Source organism: Podarcis vaucheri (genome assembly GCF_965113315.1).
Source record: "Podarcis vaucheri genome assembly, chromosome: 15".
In the NCBI taxonomy this organism is placed as follows: Eukaryota; Metazoa; Chordata; class Lepidosauria; order Squamata; family Lacertidae; genus Podarcis; species Podarcis vaucheri.
The window spans coordinates 15,679,713-15,698,066 of NC_138753.1; the positions used below are offsets into that span (position 1 = coordinate 15,679,713).

The following is an 18,354-nucleotide window of genomic DNA, read 5'->3' on the forward strand; positions in this document are numbered from 1 at the left end:
TGTATAGACACTTTTTCAAAACAAAAAATGTATTGGGGGCAGCAGATACAGACACCCCTAACTGGTCAGTGGCTGAAACTTGAGGGCGGGGAGGTTACTACCAAATGGGTTGACACTATGCTCAAAGGACAATTGTTGCAGGTCTGCTGCGCAGGGATGGCCACCGACTTAGATGGCTTTCAAAGATGATGGCACCAATTCATGGAGGAGGAGAAGCTTCTTGGTGGCTACTGGGCATGATGGCTCTGCTCTGCCTCCACAATTTGAGGAAGCAATGCTTCTGAATAGCAGTTCCTGGAAGCTGCAGGAGGGGAGAATTGCTTTAGTGCTAGGGTCCTGCTTGTGGGGTTTCTGAGCGCTTCTGGTTGGCCACTGTGAGAACAGGATCCTAGGCTATTTATTTTATTCACTGAGTTTGTGACAAGAGTTTCTCTTGTCTAGGGCAACCCAAAGCAAATTGAAAGCAGCCAACCAGACAGAACAAAATGAAAACAAAAACCCACATACTGTAGATACATTGAAACCAAAAGGAAAAAAGAAATATGTTGAAAATATCTAACCCACTTCTAAAAGGCCACAGAGAGTTAAAGGCCAAAGGCCTGTTTATAGAGGAAAGCTATTGCCTGACAACAACCTAAAGATGTATAATGATTTCGCCAGGCAAGCCTCCTTGAGGAGAACAAACCTGGTGGACTAGATGAGCCATTGGCCTGATCTAGCAAGCTCTTGTTGTGTTCTTATGGGTCTGGAGCCATTAGCAGCTTCCTGTGTCTCTTTGTTCAGAAAGCACAGCAGTAGAGGATTGTACATTAAGGCAAGTGGGGCACTGCCCCACCACCTCGGTCTCCCCTTGGCCAACACCCCCACCCCCATCTGCCTGCCTTGTTACAACCAGCCCAGAAGGTGCCACTGACTATCATCTGATTAGTCTCAGTGTTGCCTTCATAGAACTTAGCAGAGAGTAGGAAGATGACGATAAGCCTAGAATTTGTCAGCTGTGCCTGCCATTGGCTCTGGCGCCACCTACTGTTGGGCTCCCTGCCTTCCGCCCAAGGGGCACCAGTCACCCTGGAGACACAGATTACAGTTTCATGTATTTATCTGGGATTTTTTTTTATTAGTATTGATCAGATAAGTCTCACAACTCCATCATTAAAAAATAAATACGCCTCCCAGTTAGTGCCTATACAATCACTGAAATGAAATCAGAATATGTGTTGCACATACCTTTCGAAATCCAGCTATGTGACAATATGGAAAGGAAAGAGAAAAGAGCAAATTTTAAAGTCGGATGAACGGCTCATTCCAACAGAAAATCCACAGGGCAATAATTCACTAGGCCAAACAACAATGTTGCAAAAGGGCGCACAAGCGTTCAGATTCTGAGTTCTGCCTAGTCAAGAACTCTAAAGAACAAAAAAACCCCCACCTTGCTATTTTGTGATATTTTGCTTAATTAAAATATCTGGCTGGCTGTGCTGTTTTCACATCCCAAGGGCAGATGTGAGTGTCACAAATCCTTGGATGGTCATTGCTGGATTTAGCCCCAATCTACCCCAAATAGCCACCTCAAACTGACCTTCCTTCATCCCAGAGCCCAAACCACCTTCCCAGAATGTCAGGAAATATGAATGGCAGAGATGAATCCCAGATTTTGGCCCAGAGATGGCAAAGAGGCATTTTGAGAGTTTGTGGCAGTGGACTACAAAGGTCCTTCACTACAGCTTTTTAAACAGAGGTTGGATGGTCATCTGCCAGGGGTGCTTCAGCTGTTATTGCAACATTCCAAGGGTTTGGACTGGATGAACCTTGGAGTCCCTGCCAACTGAACAATGCTATGATTCACTATCTACAGGATCTGAACTCCAACCCAACTGGGAGTCTCGCTCAGGAGACAGGTCAGTTTTCATCACTCTGTGACCTGAAGAAGGTCACTATGCATTCTGGAGTGGTTGTGATACCCGCAGGGCTGAGTCCCAGCTCACATTAACTTTATGGCATTCTGGCAGGTTTGCAATGTCTCAACCCACCCACCCCAAAACTTCCCCTTGTTGCTGCCAGTCTATTCTTTCCAAGCAGACAAATCCAGTCCTCCAATTTCACGGCATTTCACGAAATCACTCGGGTAGTGGTTCATCTTGAAAACATCGTGGGGCACCTCCTGGATGTGGGTGTTGTCACAAATGATGCGGGAGAGCGAGGCGCCGCTCAGAACCCGCCGCTGCCAGGGGGTGAACACCCCAGGATTCTCCCACCAGAATCTGCAACAAGCAAGGAGGAAAGGGCAGAGGAAGAGGTTGGTTGACATTTGTCCTGGGACATCAAACCCCGTCTAATTGGTAACAAGGGCTGTATTCTAACGTGAGCAATGCTAGAAGACAGTTTCATTTGAGCGAACGCTTCCGGGTTTTATCCTTTAAACCAGCAGCTCCCAAACTTTTGGGGGCTACTTCCTGCTTTATTCCACAAGCTCGCCCCCCAGCGCCCCCTACCCTATAAAAATCATTATTCATAATACAGTCATACCTCGGGTTGAATGCACTTCGGGTTGAGTGCATTTGAGTTGCGCTCCGCGGCAACCCAGAAGTAACAGAATGTGTTACTTCCGGGTTTTGCTCCTTGCGCATGCACAGACGCTCAAAATTACGTCACGCGCATGCGCAGAAGCGGCGAAAAGCACGTGCCGTTGCTAGTTACGTTTGCTTCTAGATACGAATGGATCCCGTTCATATCTAGAGGTACCACTGTAGTGGTTTGTGTGTCCCACTATAAATAACACAATGAAGTTCAAAACAGTAACAATTAATTGCACATTTACTTAAAATCCAGTTAAAACTATTGAGTTCAATTCATTCAACAAAACTGACCAACTTGAACCAGTGATACCAGCGTTTCCAAATCGGTTAGTTATTTGCACCTCCAATGCCCTCCTGCCGCCCCCTTGCTTCTTAGGGAATCCCGCCACCCTGCAGGGGGTGGTACTGCTCGCTTTGGGAACCACTGGTTTAAATCACAGGTGGGCAGTCCTCAGCCAACAGGCCAGATGTGCACCTCTAGACCTCTCCCTCTGGCTCTCAGGATGCTCCCAGGTCATGCCCCGCTTTACATCTCCCTGGAGGGATTTTAACTGACTGGGTCTCATCCTCAAACTCTGAGAATGCCTGGATTGTTTGCCTGGGTGGAGGACGGAGACGAGCACATGCAGAAGCCTCTGGGTTTTGCATGGCTGCGGCATAGCCTACTGTACAAAGGTTAAATTCACACCCACTGTCTCCAACCGCTTTTGCCTCTGGCCTTATTTAGCACTGGTATGTACCCCACACCACTCTGAGGTTGGCAAGGAAGAAATGTGACCCTCACCCCTTGAAATCTTTCCATGCACCTGCTACGTTTTTTGACTTCTGGTATTTTTAACTGTTTTCACTAACATTATCTGAGATCCCCAGAAGAGCCCAAAGGCCCCATTGTCTCACACCTGGTTTCCTGCAGCAGCCAGCCAGATGCTTAGAGCATCTTTTGCCATTTGGTGCCCTCCCAATGCTGCTGGACTCCAACTCCCACCAGCCCCAGCCAGGGTGGCTGTACGATGCTGGGGCTGATGGGAGCATTGCTACCAGTAGCAAACACTGAAGTAGATAGGTCTTATCAATCCTAAGGAGGAACAGAGTTGGGGGGTTTCTGGGGATCAATAGAGGGCCCTTGTCAAGTACCAACAATGCCAGCACTCCTAGAATGAAACAATGAACAGTGTGGTGATACAATGACTTCTGCAATCGACACAGGATAATATCGCCAAGGCAACTATCTGTAAACAAACAATAAACACCCATAAAATGGCAAAAGCAGCTTTTTTTCCCTAAATATTTTTTATCTTAAACAATAGTGAACTGTTAGGCTTCGGGGAATTCTGTCCCTCCCATGGTGGCAGCAAGAAGCAGAGAAAAACAAAGAAGAGTTCTTGCTAATTTGTTTACTCATCACAGTGAGAGACAAAGGAATGCAGTCTATCTCCCGTTAATGGCGTTGCTCCAACTGAACGCCTCCCTGCTCCCTTCCTAACAACAGCACTTCCGCTTACGGTGCCCCCCAGGGGCTAATTGTCTCTGAGACCTTTGCTCTTGCAATGAATGGCATGTTCTGGGAGAAGGGGGCCCAGAAATGCTCTCCAGTGATAACGTGTCAGCTGGCTGCTCTGTCTCCCCCTTCTCTTCTCCCAACACCTCCCAACTCTTCTGTTCACCTTTCTCTGAGCTGTGACCTTCCTCAGACCACTGCTGTAATTCAGTACTGCCTTCCTCTTCTCTGGAAGCTTCGGGAGAAGGGGGGCGGGTTGTCCCCACCATTCCTTCTCAGTCTTGTCACCCTCAGTCTAGTCCCTGAAACAAATACAGTGAATAAAAAGCTCACCTGTAATATATCAATGGTTCAGGGCTCCTTTCTTCTCTTTCCAAAATAGCTTTTATCTTGAAGAATTGCAAATGCAGGAATAAAGACTAAACCAGGTTTAACAAATTGAAGGACATTGTCCTCTTTCTATGCTCCTCCTGATGGAAACATGCAGATGGGGATAGATATATCCCTGCTTTAAGTCATTTACATACTGTCTTCTCTTGTATATTATTTACTACAAATCTTGATGACTAGGCTCTTTAGCAACGAAACGTTGGATTACTGGAATGACAGCCAAGCACTGAACCACTGGTATATCACAAGTGAGCTCTTTATTTACTGTGTTTGCTATTGTTCAAGATAGAAACTATTTAGGAAAGGAACTACTTTTACCATTTTTATGGACATTTATGGTTTGTTTACAGATAGTTGCCTTGGTGATATTATCTTGTGTCGATTGCAGCACTCCTAGAATGGCACACTGCGCCCTGCAAGAAAATGGCCACCATCCTCCTTGCTCCTCGCAGATCCCCTTCCCTAACAAGGGAACCTGGGTTCTAATTACGCCCCAAGTTCTGTCACAAAGCTGTCACAAAGAGAAATGAGATCCTCAGAGGGCAAGTAGCTCACCTGTCTCCGTCCCGGGTTTTCCGGAACTGGGTCCCGATGAGGCACGCCAGGAGGGGCCCGACCCTCCCATAGGGGACGAAGGGCTCAGCCAGGGCCCCAATCCAAATGTCAATGTTCTCTGGTGTCCCGTAAAGGTCTATGAACTTCTTTGCCAGCTGGGAATTGCCCATTACGGCAGCGAGCTCAGCCTCATCGCTGGGCTCTGATAGGCCGCAGAACCGCCTCCAGGCATTGTACCCTGGTGGAAGCAGAGCAGGGAAGGGTTGTTAGTCTGGCTGGAGGATGGATTAATGGGAAGCAGAGCAGCCAAGTACCATGGGAGTAAGAGGAGACTGGGGTAAAGAAGGGGGGATTTCAGAAGAATTGCCTTCCTTAGGAACATGGGCCTTCCAAAAAATCAGACCCATGCTTCATTCAGCTCATTATGGTCTGCACTGACTATTGAGCAGGGAGAGGACGGGGACAGGGAGCGAATCCACACACCCATTTCCTCTCAGCTGCTTAGCTCCTTTCCACAGACCTCCTTTCCACAGGCAGGGCCTTTGCCAGCCAGCCTGCCCTCCTCTTCAACTACTGCCACCAGACAAATAACTGAAGGAGAAACAGCTTTCCAGCAGCCTCTGTTCCAGCTTCAAGCAGGAGGAGGGCTGCTTCTCTTCACAAAACAAAACGGCAGTGGCATCTCTGCGAGGACCATCCTGAGATTGGACCTCCAGTCCTGAGCCACCTGTGGTGGAGGACCAGTGCATTGTTGTAATGGAAAGGTGGTCAAACGTTCTTCCGCAGTACTGACAGTATTGCTACAAGGATGTATTTGTGACTGACCACAGTGTGGCAAAGTGCAACCCATTGAAGGGAACCAATTTTTTACATCAAATGGTATGGTGATTGTTCTGAAGCTAGAATGCATTTATCAAGCATCTGTCTTGGAATCATTCAACAAAAGTGTATAAATTGGTGAGATCGCTAATACGAATGAACTGTATTTGGAGATTGAGGATTTCCCCAGATTGTATAATACATTTGCAATGGAAATGCACTTCATATTAACGGGGGATTTTAAACACTTCAAGACATTATTTCTTCAAATGTGCTTAAGGATTTGGACATCTTAGGCTATTCCCCCCCCCCCCATCTGCTCAACTTGCAGCCTACTCAACTCCTTTTTAAAAAACTTTTTTTTAAATTAGCTTTTCAAATTTCACAAATTCTTTTAAACAAACATCAGAACATTTATTTCATATCCACTGACTTCCCATCCACCCTTCCATTATGTTCTTTTCTTTCTTTATAAAGCTGGTATATTGCTTATATTTTACCCATTATATACTGTATTTTTCCGTGTATAACATGACCCCATGTATAAGACAATCCCTATTTTTCGGAGCCCTCATCAATTGTTGAGCTTCTTTTGTAAGTTTGCTGAGCTGTTGAGCAGCTTTTCGATGATCTCCCATTCTGGCTGACGGAACTGGTGTAGTAATATACCACATACTGGCACTCACCAAATACTCTTCCTAAGCTGGGAAGAGTGAGTAAACAGCCTCCTCTCCAACATTTCCCTGCTACTGCTGCAGCACCAGCTCTCTCTTGCTCAGCATATTAACCCGTGTATAAGACGACCCTCAATTTATCATTAAAAATTTTCAGAAAAAGGTCGTCTTACATATGGAAAAATACGGTGTTGATTATAAATTATTAAACTACCACTTCTTATCTGCTGCTGTACTTCAAATCCTGCATACATTTTAACATAACCATGATATATTTTTTCAAATATGCTACAAAATACTTCCATTCTTCAATAAAAAAAAATTCATTCTTCATTCTGTTCTTTAATTCTCACAGCTAGTCTAGCCATCTCATAATATTCCATCATCTTCATTCTTCTTTCATTGGGACATCCTCTTCTTTCCATTTGTGTGCGTGGACAATCTTGCCCCCATTATAGCATTCATAAACAAATTAAACAATTCCTTCAGTCCAATTATACCTAAGAGAAAGGCCTCAGGTTTCTTGGGAATCACCCAACTCCTATCTCTGTAAAGACATTGCAGTCCTAAGTCTCCTGTTGACTCTCCTCCTCACCAAGCCACCCTGGATCTCTTCACTCACTGTTTAGCCATGGACAGGGTCAAAAACTTCAGGACAGGTTCTCCTACCTGGCAGGCCATGGTCTCTCCCCCGCTGGAGGTTCAGGGATGCCAGATCAAGGCCGATGAGCTCAAGCTGCTCAAAGAGTCGCTCCTGGAGCTCCTCCACCATCATCTGGTTCTGCTTCATCAGCTTGGCATGGTCAGCCAGGAGGCCACGGATAAGAGGGTCAATGCCACCTGGAAGAGAAAGGTAGTGGTGGCCCTGAAGATGAGGAACACTCAACCCAAGGTTTAGGGTGTCCTTTTATTTTTATTTTTTAATGGAAAGGGGACGGTTTTTCCACCTTCAAAATCGTTGAAAAGCTCTTACCATCAGAAACTTGTTTCTAATGTTTCGTCGGAATATCCTTTTTGCAATTTGACTCCATTGGTCCCCTCTGGAGCAGCAGAAAACAAGCTTGCTCCATCTTCCATCCCACAACCCTTCAGATATTTGAAGATGGCTATCATATCTCCTCTCAGTCTTCTCTTTTCCAGGCTAAATATACCCAACTCCCTCAACTTGTTCCACACAAGGCTTGGTTTCCAGACCCATCATCATCTTGTCTGCCCTCTTCTGCACACTTTCCAGCTTGGAACAACCTTATATAGAAAGTTCTTCATGACCCCTGTTTGCCCTTACTTTGTTCCCAGGAGATTTCTGTTTCCCAGACGGCCCAAGAACCTCGCAGGACAAGGAACAAAAGCATTACCTTCCATTACGATTCTCCATGAAGCAGAGAAGGTGAGATGAAGGAGGACATTGGAATATGGGACAAGGGGCTTGAAGTTTTGGTCCAGGCGGGGCACAAATGGGGGAACAGAACCGTGTCCAAACCGGAAGGCCAGGGAGAACACGTTTGAAACAGTGGGGTCCTCAGAGTCATTGTAGCCTCTGTACAAAGGCAACTGCTTGTTCATCTCATTGCCCAAAACAAGGGGCAGGTAATCTCTGAAGGTGATCACCTGCAACCAAACCAGGAAAGATGCCACTGTTATTTTTTGTTTTTAAAAATATGTTTTATTGATTTCAAACTTAAACAACAGTTACAAATTAACAACAATTAAGTAAACCACCCTAGCCTTCCAGAGTGCAAATTGTCCTCTAATGAAGACACAGCTTCCGTCCAGCTTTAAGTTTTCACAAGCATTACTATTTTTATTTATTAAAATTGTATAGAAATGAACACAATGTGTGTGTGTACGCACGCACGCGCAAGTGTGTGGCTATGGGTGTTTAGTGGCCACTTTACAAAGTCTGAAGTGAAACAAAGAGAGTCTCTGATCTCCGGGAACTTACACAAGGTCAGGCTAATATGGGACTCATATGAGCAACTGGAGTTACATCTCAGGCATGATTTTTACATATGCAGTACAACCGCATCTTACACACATTTAACTTGTGCTATTTCAACCCAATGTGGTTGAAGGCAGGCTGGTTGAAATCATCCAAGTTCAATCCCAGCAAGGCAGAGAGATTTTCGCAATGGGTCTGTTTGTGTTACCTGAAGAGCTTTTAAGCTCTCTGACTCACTTGCTGGATAAGGCCCGCTTGGCACACAGGATCTGAAAGCACAAGGGATTCTGTCTCTCTCCCCCTCACCCACTAACCATGAGGGGTGTTTGGGAATATGCGATTTTCATGTATATGCAGAAGCCTTGAAACCAAACTTTCATGTCAAGATGCAACTGTTATGTACATCCAGCCCTTTCTTCCAAACAGCTCAGGACCTTGGAGAGTGACTGAGGTGGGGGTTCAGCACCATGGACAGCACTGCTAAGCCCAGGCATCCAAGTTGTCTCAGCAAAGGTCCTGGAGAAACTGACAAGAGTTTTATAGCCTGGCCAGGTAGTCACTGGCTAGAGGCCCTGCCCCCTAAGTGCCTGGAGGTCCTGCCTCCTTGGCAGTTAAAGGGACAGTGCCTTTTTCTACAGCTGTTGGCTTCTTCAAGGTCATGGGGTTTCCAATTCTTCTCAGGGTACTCTTGGCTTCCCAATGAGTTGACTTTTTTGTTATTATCTCCAATATTTACCTTTTAATGCACACTTTACCCCCCCCCCAAAAAAAATATGCATTTTTGTACCCATCACTTGGCTGGAGAACTGCACTGTGAAATTTGGAGAAATGCAAAGAAAAGAATTTGGTTTGAACATTCTTGCAGAAAGTGCAAATTCTGTGAGTTTGTCTCTAAATTAAATTCCTCCCTTGCACCTTCCCTGAAGGCATGAATGAAGTTAGAGTGAAACTCTTTTTTGAATGAAGCTGGAAGGAAGAGCTCATTCGTCACCATACCTGATTCAGTGCCCCAATAATCTTCCGAGCTTCCTGAAAGATCTTTTCCCCATCCCAGTGGGGGTTCAACGCCTTCAGCTCCCTGGCCAGTCGGTTATGCTCCCGGACAAAGAGGGTGTGGAGAGCTGTCAGCCCCAGATTTTCAGTGACACGTTTATCCCCTGCAAAATTAAAGAAACCATCCCTCTGATTTCAAGCGGATTAAGCTAGAAAATGAATTAACACTCTTTTATTGCTGTGTGAAGCCACATGGAGACTGGTAGGGCAGAAGGCAGGGAGCCCAACAGCAGGTGGCGCCAGAGCCAATGACAGGCAGAGTCAATAATCAATCCCTCTTCACGGGAAACCCTGGGAATTATAGCTCTGGCAGACGAAGAGGGGTCTCCTAACAACTCTCAGCACCCGTAATAAACTACACTTCCCAGGATCCTTTGGGGGAGGAAATCCATGACTGTTTAAAGTGATATCATAGTGCTTTAAACATATGGTGTGCATTTGGCCTAGCACTTGATGCCCCGATCCATCAAAACATAGGATGTTACCTTATCATTGGTCACCTAGAGTACTACTGTTTACACTGAGTGGCAGCTACTGACCATGCCCTGGTGGAAAGACATACCTGCATTGAAACATGGGATGTTGGCAGTTCTGTTTGTGTAGAGGCAGATGCTGTTTGAATTGCTCTCGAAAGGAAGGAGGCCCAAACCAGCGTCTGTGAAGTTCTGGTTGAGCGCCATTAAACCCAGAGAGTTGCTTTGGTTCCGGAGGCTTCTTGCCAAAGGCTCCTCACTCCCATACACCATGCTGGCATCCAGAAAGGACGTGATGGAATTGAGCTGCTCGCGGATGAACGTCGTGGGGTTGCAAACAGGGGTGGTCCGGATGAAAGGCATGCAGACGCCTGGCTTTGTAATCCGCGGGTCTCCAGGTGGAATCTGCAGGAAACAATCCCACAATTCGTTTGTTTTTTATTTATTGCATCTATACCTCCAAGAAGCTCAAGTTAGTAGACATGGTTCTCCCTTCTTCATTAATCCCCACAATAATCCTGTGCAGTAGGTTAGGTGCAGGGACAGTGGCTGGCCCAAGTTTTGTTTAGTTTTTTAGATTCCAGAAGACAGAAAGAAAAATAATCACACTCCCAACAAGTTTTTTTTTTAAAAAAAGAAAATGTTACCACTGATCCAAGTATTGTGGGAGGGTGGTGGGTGATGTTACAGGCATTGGCCAATATGATGGCCAGGGAACTGTTCCTTCCATGCAAACAGTGGCATGTTTCTCCTCCCTCCATGGGCTCTGCTAGATATTTAAAAAAACTCAGCCTACTCAGCCCCCTGGCACAAATCTGCTAGTGGGCAAATGCAGTTTGTGGGCCACTCTTGGAAACACCTGATAAGAATGTGTAAGAGCACAAGAGGCTGCTGGATCAGGCCAATGGCCCATCTAATCCAGCATCCTGTTCTCACAGTGGCCAGCCAGATGCCTCCAAGGGAAGGCCGCAAGCAGGATTTGAGCACAGGAACAGCACTCTCCCTTCCTGGGGTTTCTAGCAGCTGGTATACAGAAGCATTAATGTCCCCAACTTTGTAGGCAGAGTATCACCATCATGGCTAGTCGCCATCAATAGCCCTCCCCCTCCATGAATTTGTGAAATTCTCTTTCAAAGCCATACAATTTGATGGCCGTCACTGTCTCATGTGGGATGGAGTTCCGCAGTTTAACCACCACGCTGCGTGAAGAAGGACTTTTCCCTGTCTGTCCTGAACCTTCCAACATTTGTGATGTGCATTTTGCTATGTGTCAAGAGCTACGTGGTAACCCGGATATTTCAGACTGCAGCTCCCATCAGCCAGAATGCCTGTACAATGCTGAGGCTCATGGGACCACAGTCGAGCTGGCTGATGGAAGTTGTAGTCCCACACACCTGGGCGGTGCCATGTTGTCAAAGGCTGCTGGGAGCTAATAGTTCAAAGGGGACAGAGGGCCTGCAAAAGACCTGACTCCACCCCATGCCAGGAAAACACATACACCTGTCTCACCCTAAGAATCTCTTAACACCGAATTTTCCGATACCTTAATCGGGAAGCAAGGGGGCGCATAGTTGCAGCTGGTGTCGCAGTGGACATCCTGGTTCTGGATGCTGGTTTCAGTCATGGGGGCTAAGTCCATGTCATGGTCGACCCACTGGCCCCAGTGCATGAACGCCAGCGAGCGCTCCTGGTCATCCGTGATCTTCTCGTTGGGGGTGCCGATGATCTCGTTGGATACCTGCCGTACCTATGGTGGAGCACCCAAGGGCCACCGGAGGGAATTATGCAGAGTGTTCAGTTTGTATAGCCTCAATGCTAAGTGCTCTGGCTCCAAAAGGGGAAGCCAGAAGAGGAACTGTGAACAATGTGCAAGCAACAACACCACACAGACACAAACATGTGGCAGCACTCTGCCATTCATGCCACTGCCAAGAAGTGCACTAGAGGGTTTGTAGGGCATGTGAATAAGACTTTTGGGCCATTGTATAGTGGGGATGGAATTCAATTTCTAAAAAACTAGTTACTATTAGAAGTCATGTTGGTAATAGCCCAATACGGGAAAGCATCAAAAATTCCTATTCATTACTTTATCTGAATGCCTGGCCAGACATTGATGTGTCGTCTGGGCATTGGCGTAGCGTGGGTTGTCAGCACCCGGGGCAAGGCAAGTAATTTCTGCCCCCTAACCCGTGGATTTGCGCCCCCTAACCCGTGGATTTGCGCCCCCTAACCCTAACCCCCAGATGTTGCGCCCGGTGCGGCTGGCCCCCCCTGCACCCCCCACGCTACGCCACTGCGTCTGGGGCGAAACCAAATCAGACATTTTTGACACAGACTGGTCCCCATTTTCTTATTATATAAATAAGGAGAGTTCTACATGCACTCCTTCCATGACTCACTCCTCCTTGTGGTTGGACTATATAAAGGGACCCCTGACCATTAGGTCCAGTCGTGACCGACTCTGGAGTTGCGACGCTCCTCTGGCTTTATTAGCCAAGGGAGCCGGCATACAGCTTCTGGGTCATGTGGCCAGCATGACTAAGCTGCTTCTGGCGAACCAGAGCAGCGCACAGAAACGCCATTTACCTTCCCACCGGAGCGGTACCTATTTATCTACTTGCACTTTGACGTGCTTTCGAACTGCTAGGTTGGCAGGAGCAGGGACCGAGCAACGGGAGCTCATCCCGTCATGGGGATTCCAACCGCCGACCTTCTGATTGGCAAGTCCTAGGCTCTGTGGTTTAACCCACAGCGCCACCCGCGTCCTGATTGGACTATATAGACTGATCTTAAAAGCTGCGTCTCAGTCATTTGTTTTTTGTACGGAATATGCCCTGTGTATGGTTTTTGTTATAATCTGTATGGTTATGTCTTAGTTCGTAGATATGTTTACGATAAATCGATGAAAGCTGTATTTATTTTTAAAAAGTGATTGGCTCAAACTTCAAATTGCCTAGAAGCAGAATATCTCATTTCGGTGAGTGTGCAGGGATTTGCTGTATCAAATGAGAGTAATCACCTCCTATAGGGGTTGTCCATGTGGTGACAGACACCATGCTGTCCCCCTAGAAACCCCGAATGATTGGTCCACCACCTCAGCCGCCTCTTCGAACCCACCCCCAACACGCCTGTTTCTCTGCAATTTGTCCCAGGATCCCCGGATGACTTCTACTGCTCTTACCAGTGGGAGGGGGTGTCCATGATAAAGCTGGCCCTGGATGAGACCCTTGGGAAGAGACACACCATCCTCATACTCTGCTGGGAGCCAGCGGGCATAGCCATGGTTAGACATACCAAAATGAGGGTGCTTCCTAGAGCGGGGGGAGAAGCGCATTAGTTTGGAACTCTGCCCCATGCGTGAAGGCTCTTCTGGAGGCAGGCATGCTTCGAGGGATTAACCTTTGCAAATCCCAGTCCAAGGTGAGCTGATCTGCACTCCTCGAAATCACATGCAGGCCAGAACTTAGCCACGCACCATTTCTGTCCACCTCTGAATGTGGCGTAGCAGCAAAGTTCTGGGCAGTTATGAACATATCAAGAGACATATTTAAATGCCTGCTCTGAGAGATGAGGATCTGCATGGGGAGAGTGGGGAGAGAAAAGCTTTTTGCCATCTCTCGTGACCCTAGAAATCATGGACTTCCAATGAATGTTGGGAGATTCAGGACAGATAAAAGAAAATACTCCAACGGTCATATTTATGGAAGGGCTGTGAGTTCTAGTATTATGAGGGAGGGAGAAAAATCTTTCTTCTGTCTGCTGTCTCCATGCCATGCAAGACTTTATGAACTCCTACCATGTCATCTCTTACTTGCCTTTTCCCTAAACTAATAAATCCCAAACACCGCAACCTTTTTTCACAGGGAAGCCACTCCATGCCCCTGATCATTTTGGTGTCCTTTTTCTAATTTCCTGCAACGCCTTCCTTTGGCCCAGGTTCCCAGATGACCTCTCCAGCTCTTACCAGTGGTAAGAGTGGTATTTCCCCTCAGATGAGGGAGAACCTTTGACCTGCCTGCACCCCCCACCCCAAATAAAACCCTTCTCCAGCCAGCTCCTCCTTACCGATTGTTGCATTCTCCTGTGATGGTCCGATAAGGGCTGTTTTGTGGGCACCGGACTGGGCGGATCAGATAGTCACAACCAGTGGCTCTGGTGATCATATCTTTCTGCTGGATGCTTAGCACATCTAAACAAGATAAGGGGAAGAAAAGCAATGGCTTTTGTCTTAGAAGCAAATTTCAATGAGAATCTACCTTCAGCAGTCTAACCCACCCCACCAAGTATGAGAGGTAAGGCTGCCCACTTGTCAATCACCTGACATCACAAGGGCATCATTTACCAGTGTGGTTTGAAATAATAATAATAATAATAATAATAATAATAATAATAATAATAATTTATTATTTGTACCCCGCCCATCTGGCTGGGTTTCCCCAGCCACTCTGGGCGGCTTCCACAAAGACCAAAAATACACTAATATGTCATACATTAAAAACTTCCCTGAACAGGGCTGCCTTAAGATGTCTTCCGAATGTCAGGTAGTTGTTTATCTCTTTGACATCTGATGGGAGGGCGCTCCACAGGGCAGGTGCCACTACCAAGAAGGCCCTCTGCCTGGTCCCCTGTAGCTTTGCTTCTCACAACGAGGGAACCGCCAGAAGGCCCTCGGCGCTGTACCTCAGTGTCCGGGCAGAACGATGGGGGTGGAGATGCTCCTTCAGGTATACTGGGCCAAGGCCATTTAGGGCTTTAAAGGTCAACACCAACACTTTGAATTGTGCTCGGAAACGTACTGGGAGCCAATGCAGGTCTTTCAAGACCAGTGTTATGTGATCTCGGCGGCCACTCCCAGTCACCAGTCTAGCTGCCACATTCTGGATTGAAATCAAGCTGCACAAGCAAAGAGTCAGCGGTTTGCAGGCACCGACCATCAGCTGAGCAGCAGTGCCTTCAAACCCCCCTTTTGGCCAGCTTTTACCTGACTCAGGTAAAGTGGGTGTGGCTTGGCTAAACCAGGCTGAAAGTTCACCACCACCACCACTGTGCTAAAACTTTTGCCCAGGGATTCACAATACCTGTGATGTTGAACCGACGGTGCCAGACCTTCTGCAGTTTCTGCCTCAGGAGATCCAACGCCGTTTCCATGTAACTCGCCGCCCGGATTGCAGTCCTGGTCCCCGCCACCGGTTCCTTTAAATGTCTCAGGAAGTCGGAGGGGGTGAGATGGGGGTTTCTCAAGTTCTCCTTCGCTCTGGAAAGAGAAGCACAGAGGAGATGGCAGCAGGGAGACGGGGGACCTTAGCAGAAAGTGCTCCGAAGTGTCACAGCAAGCCTTCCTAATGGCGAACCTAAGAACCTAAAAGAGCTTTGCTGGATCAGGCCAATAGCCCAACTAGTCTAGCATCCTGTTCCACCCAGAAACCCACTAGAAGGATGCAAGCTCAAGAGCCCCCTCCTCTCTTGTGGTTTCCAGCAACTGGCAAGTTTATGCAGTGACCCTTACTCGCTGGGTTGCTGTTGCCGTTTTGCTCCCTTTGGTTTTATTTTTTAAACTACAGTACAATGGTACCTCAGTTTTACATACATAATCCATTCCCAAAGACCATTTGACTTCTGAAATGTTAAAAAAGTCAACAGCCGACAGCTAGACCTCAGGATCTTGCATTCAGAGGAAACTGTGTGGCACGTTCGACTTCCGAGGCGTGTTCACAAACCGAAATGTTCGTCAACGGAGAGGTTCGAAAACCAAGGTACCTCTGCATGCTCTTTCTAAAATTCTTTGTTGTTAATGATGCTATGCCAACTCCAGCAATATATGAACGGATTGCTTTTAGATGCAGATTGTGCATGGATAAATACAATGATATTGGGGATCCATTCATAAAAATCATAATGTCTTGTTAATATTTTTATATTTATTGGATTAATTGTATGTAAAGGTAAAGGGGACCCCTGACCATTAGGTCTAGTCGTGACCAACTCTGGGGTTGCGGCGCTCATCTCACTTTATTGGCCAAGGGAGCCGGCGTACAGCTTCTGGGTCATGTGGCCAGCATGACTAAGCCGCTTCTGGTGAACCAGAGCAGTGCAAGGAAATGCCGTTTACCTTCCTGCCGGAGTGGTACCTATTTATCTACTTGCACTTTGACGTGCTTTCAAACTGCTAGGTTGGCAGGAGCAGGGACTGAGCAACGGGAGCTCACCCCGTCACGGGGATTTGAACCGCCGACCTTCTGATCGGCAAGTCCTAGACTCTGTGGTTTAACCCACAGCGCCACCCGCGTCCCTTTAATTGTATGTACTTATGTACTTATATACCCTAGGGGTGTACTCCACTAATGATGACTGAAAGGGGAGGGAGGGAAGATTTAATGCAGATTTACATGAAGGAAGCTCACCTCTCCCGGTACAACTTGTATGCTTGATCCACCAACCGCTTGGCTGTGTTGATGCTGAATAAAATGTCAGGACCAGTCAATTTCTCAGAGGCCAACACTTTAAAAGAGAGAACCAAAAACATCAGCTCAAAGGGCCCCAAGTCCAAACCAGGGCAATCAAATTTCAGCAGCAAGGTACACAGATGGCATGATGCAGCGACTATCCAGGACAATCTTGGCCAATTCAGTTTACAAAAAATTCTCCACCCCACCACCTTGGCATTTTTCACCAGCCCAGCCTTCCCATAAATGTGCATGTCAAATCATTTGCACCACACTCTGAGAGCCTGTTCCACAGGACCAAACATAAAAAATAAAACAAAAATCTCCTTTCCTGGTCACCTTGAAAATACTCTCAACTCACCAAAGGCGAGTGGCTATTTACAGGCCTTAAGCTGAGATGCCCTCTTGGAGGTTGGTTCCTATCCACATACCAGGTTTTGACAGAAAAGAGGTTCAGAGAGGCACCCTCCCCAACCCAATCAATCATGGATCTCCTCGAAGATTTTCATAAATTCATGTCCCCAAAACAATGCATGAACTCTACAAGACGTGACCTTTTGGGCCCTTTCTAAAGCTACAATTCTGTGATTTTATGAAAAATCAAAGGCAACTTCCTAGAAATGAGTTCCACGCACATACTTGTAAAAACTCTTTTTGTGGGCTGCTGTGAGCAATCATGGAGTATATAGATATTGTGAAATTAAAATAAAGGAAAATAATTATTCGATTACATTCCTTTTCCAGCTTCCCACCAGAAATATTCCCACCCTTGGAAGAGTCACAGGATTTGTTGTGTTACCTTCCGAGGAAGAGTCGGATGCTGGCAGGAATCCAAAGGCCACTAAGAGGCTCAGGAGAGAAAGGGCTCGCTTCATCTCTGCAAAATAAAAGAGGAAAGGGTGGGTTTTGAGGAGGGGAAATAATAAAAACGTTCTTTTAAAACCCCACAAAAGTCGTTCCAACGAAGGCAAAGGAGAGAGCCAGTGTGGTTGCAGTGACTTGACTGAAGTCGCTCCAACGAAGGCAAAGGAGAGAGCCAGTGTGGTTGCAGTGACTTGACTGCTGGACTAGGACTTGGGAGAGACCAAGGTTCCAATCCACACCTTGCCTAACCTACCACACAGGGTTGTTGTGAGGGTTAATTGAGGAGGGGGGAAACCATATACACCACCTTGAGCTCCTTGGAGGAAAAGGTGGAATATACATGCAATAAATAGGACCAAGGCTTGTCGCCTGTGTTACTCCTACTCAGAGTAGACCCATTGAAATTAATGGACATGGCTAACTTCCTATGTGTGGGAAGCTGGGCGTTGCCATGTCCTCCGCAGCAAGAAAAAGGTGCTAAGCCTCACCTGCTGTGCTCAGCTCCTGGCTGTGGATTTTGCTAGGTGCCTAGTACTTTTATAGTCTCTGGTTATCAGGTGTGGGCAGGTTCTTGATGAGACCGGGATGAGGGAAAACACACACAGCAACCTCAGGTTGGTTTAGGCCAAGAGGAAATATTTGCTAGGTTCTTCCTCCATCGAACAGAGAAGTCCCACTTCCTTGTTCCTGGGGGATAAATTTCTGAGATACTGGAGCAGGAAAGGTTATATAAATATTAGTCAGTGATTTATTCTTAAGAAAGAAGAGGGACCCAACCCACTTCAAAAAATGCCATGAAGCATGTCAGAAAAGACCATGCCTTACATTCCTGACAATGTATATGCAAATCTGTTGATATCACTTTCGCATTCTGGCTCTCTTGAATTCAGTTTCCCACTTTACCACATCATTTTGCTGATTTATTTATTTTAAAAAGAAGTCCTTGAGAAAATTCAGCAGACTTTTCATGCACATTGAATGCAGTTTTGACTATTCTGCCAAAAAAGAAAGAAAGAAAGAAAAGAAAAGAAATATTTACCTTATGCAATGCATTTTGTATGTATTTCAGT

The 18,354-nt window shown here is 46.6% G+C and overlaps 1 protein-coding gene across 1 annotated transcript; it reads right to left on the bottom strand.

Annotated features, from left to right (window-relative positions):
- Positions 1 to 1,087: 1,087 nt before the first annotated feature.
- On the bottom strand, positions 1,088 to 17,887 carry LOC309519738 (myeloperoxidase-like). The gene is made up of 13 exons (XM_082200859.1): positions 17,773 to 17,887; positions 17,220 to 17,297; positions 16,379 to 16,475; positions 15,056 to 15,231; positions 14,043 to 14,166; positions 13,159 to 13,288; positions 11,521 to 11,724; positions 10,067 to 10,382; positions 9,448 to 9,608; positions 7,868 to 8,120; positions 7,182 to 7,352; positions 5,020 to 5,257; positions 1,088 to 2,261 (listed from the first exon to the last, which is right to left on the bottom strand). Exons 2-13 carry the CDS (start codon positions 17,293 to 17,295, stop codon positions 2,063 to 2,065), a joined length of 2,145 nt encoding a protein of 714 aa, XP_082056985.1. The 5' UTR covers positions 17,296 to 17,297; positions 17,773 to 17,887; the 3' UTR covers positions 1,088 to 2,062.
- Between the last annotated feature and the right edge of the window lie 467 nt (positions 17,888 to 18,354).